This window comes from Notechis scutatus, chromosome 4, assembly GCF_049901735.1.
Source record: "Notechis scutatus isolate UNSWTSFEM ecotype Mainland chromosome 4, rNotScu1.2, whole genome shotgun sequence".
Taxonomy (NCBI): domain Eukaryota; kingdom Metazoa; phylum Chordata; class Lepidosauria; order Squamata; family Elapidae; genus Notechis; species Notechis scutatus.
Window position 1 is genome coordinate 53,297,054 of NC_142012.1, and position 6,000 is coordinate 53,303,053.

At 48.1% G+C, this 6,000-nt stretch overlaps 1 protein-coding gene across 10 annotated transcripts in view; it reads right to left on the reverse strand.

The window, feature by feature from the left end:
• LIMCH1 (LIM and calponin homology domains 1) overlaps nt 1-6,000 on the reverse strand; it is a 192,927-nt gene that overhangs the window by 75,553 nt on the left and 111,374 nt on the right. The window contains exon 1 of one of the 10 annotated variants that reach the window (XM_087965757.1): nt 2,076-2,216. The exons of the other annotated variants lie outside the window; for them this stretch is intronic. Within the exon in view, the coding sequence (XP_087821883.1) occupies nt 2,076-2,084 (9 nt within the window). The 5' untranslated portion in view covers nt 2,085-2,216. Of the gene's footprint in view, nt 1-2,075; nt 2,217-6,000 lie in introns of those variants that run through there. 10 annotated transcript variants of the gene reach the window in all.

Genomic DNA, 6,000 nt, shown 5'->3' on the forward strand with positions numbered 1-6,000 from the left:
ACTCCACAGTAGAATCTGGGTCCACTTAACAACGGTGGCAGGAAAGGGTTGTAAAATGGGGGGAAACTCATTTAACAACGGAAATTTGGGGTTGTAAGTCAAGGACTGCCTCTAGTCTGCGCACACCTGACAGCGTGGCTGAAAATACAAGACAAAAAACTTCATCTTACGATCACAGTGGAGCCCCAAATTCCCGTTGCTAAGCGAGACAGTTGTAAAGCGAGTTTCTCGCCCCATTGTATGACTGTTCTTGCCACCGTTGTGAAGTGAATCACTTCACAGTTGTTAAGCTAGGAACACAATTGTTCACGCAATGCAACCGTCGTCAATACGAGTCCGTCGCCAAGTACCTGAATTTTGATCAAGCTGCTTATGGCTGTTGATTCTGCAACGGTCATTAAGTGTGAAAAGCGATCCTAAGTCGCTTTTTCTTCCCCCAGTGCTGCTGCAACTTCGAACGGTCACTAAATGAACCGTTGCAAGTCGAGGACTACCTGAATAGCTCTTCCCCAGCGTTCACCCATGTGGATCGGATGCTACGGTGTGACCTCAGAAGAAATCGATTTTCTTCCTTGAAGAACAGATGGGACAACCGTTTTGCCTGAAATGGTCTAGGGCCGTGATGGCGAACCTGTGGCGCACGTGCCGGAAGTGGCACGCAGAGCCATTTCTGCCAGCCCGCGAGAGGTCGCCCAGAACAGCCCCACTGCACATGTGCACGCGCCCCCCCACCAACCAGTGGATTGTCGGCTATCTGCCACAAGGGGAGATGCGCACGCATGCATAGGGTGTGTGTGTGGGGGTGCGGGATGGTCATGTGTGCACGCGCAGAGGTGTGCAGCGCACAGGGGTGGTCACTTGTGCATGCGCATAGGCTTGCAGTGTGCAGCGGGGAGTCACGCATGCTTGCGCAGGGGGTGGGGTGGGGTCACAGGTGAATTGCATTATGGGTGGAGGCAAGCAACGAGGAAAAGGTTAGCCATCAGTGGTCTAGGGCTATGTTGGCGAACCTATGGCCCACGAGAAGTCACCTGGAATAGCCCCACTGTGCATGCGCATGCGCCCCCGCCAACCAGCTGATTGTCATCTATCTGTCACACATGTGGAAGGGGAAACGCGCAAGTGGGAGACGTGCATGCCTGCATAGGGAGTGTGGGGTGCATGCGGTGGTTATGTGCGCATGCGCAAGGCGCACGCACGCACAGAGGAGTGTGCATGCAGAGGCATGTGGCGCGCAGCAGGGGGCGGTCGCATGCGCATTGCATTATGGGTGGAGGCACACGACGAGGAAAAGGTGTGATTTCCATGCCTTAGCAGGAGGGTTGGACTAGAAGACCTCAAAAGGTCCTTCCTGTTTCTGTTATTCTTATAACCGCTTTTCTGGCCACAAAGGCATCTACAACTTGTTGAACCGCAAGCCAGCAGGAAATAAAAGGCCATTTGCACACAAGACCCTGTGGGAAAAGTGTAATTCGACTTCCCCGTCTTTTATTTTCTTTTAAAAAGCCTGTTTGTTTCTACCGTTGCGTCCAGCACAAAAGATCTCGGATGATAAGCCGGTAACATAATCCAGAGTAAGGATCCGTGTGTGTGTGTGTAGGGGAGGGGGGCATTACTTTTTAAATATTTCGACAAAATAGATCAACCCCCAATCTTTTGGGCTTCGCTGTCCCCATTAAAAGAAACTTTTCCCCCAAAAAACTCGATTCAAGTCTGCCGGGAACAGCAAAACAATATTTGCATGCGCGCGCGCACACAGACACACACACACCCCTTCCTTGCACCAGAACAGAAACAGAAGTTTACATTTACTGCAGGTAGCCTAAAATAAATCAGAATTCAGCGAGACCGCTTTTACACATCTGATTCAAGTAATAGTAATTGCCTTCATCATTCCACCCCCTCATTCAGCTGGGGAATCTTCCAAGGTTTTTCCAAAAAACAACACGTATCAATCCCAGCGGGAACCGTTGCAAAAAAAACAACAACCCCAAAACTCGTTTTGACCAAATGCACATTTCCTAACACACCCACACACACCAAGGAGGTAAAATAACAAAATAAATAAAAACAACCTGAAACATGGCTAGTCCATTCTCCACAACGGGGCTTCACAGGGGCTGAGCTCCATAGCGTACGAGGTGAGGCATCCTGAGATTTTAAGTTAGCAGGCAAAAGAAAAGAAAAAAACCTTCACTGAAGAGAGATTCCTTCGAAATCAGGTTTATTGATCTGGAAACTCCAGCAGAAAAAAACAAACAAACCCAAACTAATTTTACAGCTTGTTGTGGGTCGAAATTAAACGGAACTGGCAACCAGTTTCGGTCTGCAGTTCTGGAAAAAAAGGGGATGTCTTTCTTCCTAAAAAAGCAATCAGCCGTTGTTGTTTTTTAAAAAAAAAGAAAAGAAAGAAAAAAAGGAAAAAGGAAAGCAGACTCTTTCCCCCGATGTCTCTGAAGAATTCAGTCTTGCTCTTTGCTTGTTGCCAGCTCCTGGCTGGAGGAGATCTGAAAGCACTTGTGGCTGCCACACATGTTCAGAGCGGGGAGAACAATGGACGTCTTTGACAAGGCTCCCGATTATAAATTCTTTCCAGCGCTCAAGCGGCACACACTAAAAAACTGCCGGAGAGAGCCCTCCAGAAGAAGGAAAGGTCAGGAGAACCCCAGTCTTATTTTAGGAAAAGGTTATCCCTTGTTTCGGCTAGGATCTTGGTTGAAAGAATGCAGAATGGAGCTGGGAGGGGCCTTGGAGGTCTTCTAGTCCAACCCCTTGTTCGAGCAGCAGATGTAGGCTTCCCAAGACCACAAAGCCGACTCCTCATCCCGATCAAACCCCTTTTTATTTATGGTTAAAGGGAATTCCACTCCAGCAAAGTCCCGGCAAACAGTCTTTCAACTATAGACCTTTTATCAGGCTGGGAGAGTTGCCAGGCCGATAGCTTCCAAACGCCATGCTGTAGCAGCAATTACTTGGCAAGAAGTCAGGAACAGATCTTCGCACTAATTAAACGAACTAATTGTCTCCTGCAAACACCACTCCTCTTTCGCTCCTCTTTATTCCCTACGGGAGGGGTCATTCACCATCCACCTGAGCCTTTACTCCCGAGTTGACCCTTGTTCCTTAACTGTTCCCTTCTCCTGGCAGCTTTGTGCATGAGCACACTGGGAACAGGCTCCAGCTCTTCTTCTGCCCCACTGATGTCCAACTCCAAAGGAAGCAGATAACTGTAAAATGGCCATGGCCCCATCTCTGCCTCTAACGCAGAGCCTTAACCAGGCTCCAGGACTGGCCCATGCTCCTCCCCAACCTCCTCACTGTCCGAATCTGCCGCCAGCTCTGCTGGCACAACACTACTCCCTTCTCCTGGCAGCTGTGCGCATGCACACACTGGGGACACTGGGGAACATGCAGAGAAGAGCACCAAAGGTGATGAAGAATCTGGAGGCTAAATTGTATGATGAACAGTTGAGGGAGCTAGGGAAGTCGAGACTATCGAAGAGATGGATTAGAGGGGACATGATAACTATCTCCTAGTACTTGAAGAGTTGCCACTGAGAAGAGGGGATGGATATTATTCTCCAAAGCCCCAGGGGAAAGGACAAGAAGAAATGGGTGGAAGCTTCTCAGAGGATGCTCCAACCTGGAACAAAGAAAGACTTTCCTGACAGTGAGAATGGAACAGCTTTTATCTCGGAATTGCAAGTGCTCCGTTGCCGGAAGATTTCCAAGAAAAGATTGGACAGGACGGAGTAAGGTCCCCTGCTTTGGACAAGGGGGTTAGACAAGAAGATCTCCAAGATCTAGGAAAAGAAGTGGCAGAACCTGGTGGCAGAGATAAATGAGGCATCAGCCTAGCATCCCAATGTAGTCACAAGTAGGCAAAGCCCTTCCCTTGAATTCCGTTGATGTTGTGGTTCAGCGGCAACAGGTGTGGACTGCTGAGGTCTTGGAGAGTGAGGACTCAGATGATGAGCCTGCGTGTGAGGGCAGGGATGGGGCCAGGACCATCAGGGAGTGGAGTGCTGCCTTCGGAGATTGTGGTGGCTGGCAGCAGTGATGAAAAGGTCCCTGAGGAGCCTGAGCCCAGCGCTCGTGCGCACAGGGCTGCCCAAAGGAAAGAGCAACTGCAACAGCATGGGTGACTCGGGAGTAAGGCTGCAAGGTGATGCCCCCTCCCTCAAGAGATAAAAGCCAGCTGAGAAACCGGAGTTCTTTGCAGGAAGCAAATAAGTTTTTGCACTCAAGTCTTGTGGACGTTTGGAGTATCTTGGTTGGTGTTTGGAGACTCTTTGTTTTTGAACCATTTCTTAGTAACTTTATCTAGTGTTCTTGGCAGACTTTCACAACCTTGGCAAGGCTTTTTCTTATCGGAGACAATTAGTTTGAAACAGCCTTTTAACCGGGAAGGAACGGGATTCGTAAAGAATCATTAAAAGGTTTTGCTGTTACCTCTGTTTCGTGGTTGTTTCCCTGGAACAAAGTTTGGGTCAGAACAGTTGATCCTTCTGTAACTCCAAGAAGGTGTTGGCCATTAGTTGAGAAGATTCCTGTGCATACGCTGTTAGAAATAAATCAGTTTAACTGAATGATGGCTAACCTTTTCAGCTTGGTGTGTCAAAAATCGGGGAAAATCCTCGGGTCGTGTGTCACTTCAAGAAATATCAATAATTTGGTTTATGACGGACTGGGCTGGGGTGATCACACAGGGCTGTGAAACTCGTCTCCCTGGTCTCAGGGCTGCAGGTGCAGGATGTGGGGATCGGAAGGCCACCTTACAGGGCTGTGAACCTCATGGATCTCCTTTCCTCCTGTAGCGTTCCTGAGGTAATGAAACTGACAAACCTCAGTTTATGGCGGTTAAAACTGGTTCTCTGCTGCAAAGATCTTGCGGCAGCGGTGACACCACGCCTCCACGCAACAAGCAGGGAGCAGGGATTGGAGCAGAGCACAGGCAGCCTCTAAATGTGCAGGTTTTCCCCACACCAACAGGTGTGTCACGAGTGACACGCGTGTCATAGGTTAGCCATCACTGGTTTAACTGAATGTTGGTCTTATCTTTCAGACCCGACACCAAGATGTCTTTCAGCCCTATGAGTCCAAGATGTTTACTTAAAGTGTATTTGTAAACAAGTTTTTCTCAGCTAGCTTTCTTAGGAGCACAAATACTGTAGTTCTTGATTTATTGACTTGTCACTTAAAGAACGTTAGAAGCTATGGCGGTGTACCTCCCCACAGCCACTTATGAGCCGAGGTGGTATTCAGCCGGTTCTGACCAGTTCTGGAGAACCGGTAGCGGAAATTTTGAGTAGTTTGGAGAACCGGACAATACCTCCTCTGACTGGCCCTGCCTCCATCTCTTCTCTGCCTCCCATTGAGTCCCAGCTGATTGGCTGGGTCTTCTTTGGTTGCTCTGCACAGGAGAACGGAGCTGGAAAGCAGGTTAGTGGGGTGGGGATTTTGCAGTATCCTTCCACTGCCACGCCCACCAAGCCACGCCCACAGAACCGGTAGTAAAACATTTTTGAATCCCACCACTGATTATGAGCCATTATCAAAGTCACAATGGCCACTCCTTCCCACTCTACTAAATATCCTGGTTGTTCCAATTTGTTTTATCTCAAAGAGTTATTATTGGATAGATCGGAAATTGCTTCCTCGACTAAACTGAGGAAGTACGATTCTACAATCTCCACAGTCACTCTAAAATGAACTCTAACCCTTTTTAGATTTCAGAATAATTGGATTTTTCCGTACATCTTAAATTCATTGTGATGCTTACATTTTCATTTTGTAGGTCTGTGACGGAATAAAGATTGATGTTGGATTTGATCAAATATCCTTTAATCAACGGCCAAAGCTTTTAAGGAACGGCCCAAACTTTTCTAGAGCCCAAAACTTCCAAGGAACAACCCAAAACTTTTCTAGAGAACCCCAAACTTTCACAGAACACCCCCAAACTTTTCTAGAGTGAAAAACTTTAAGGAACAACCCAAAACT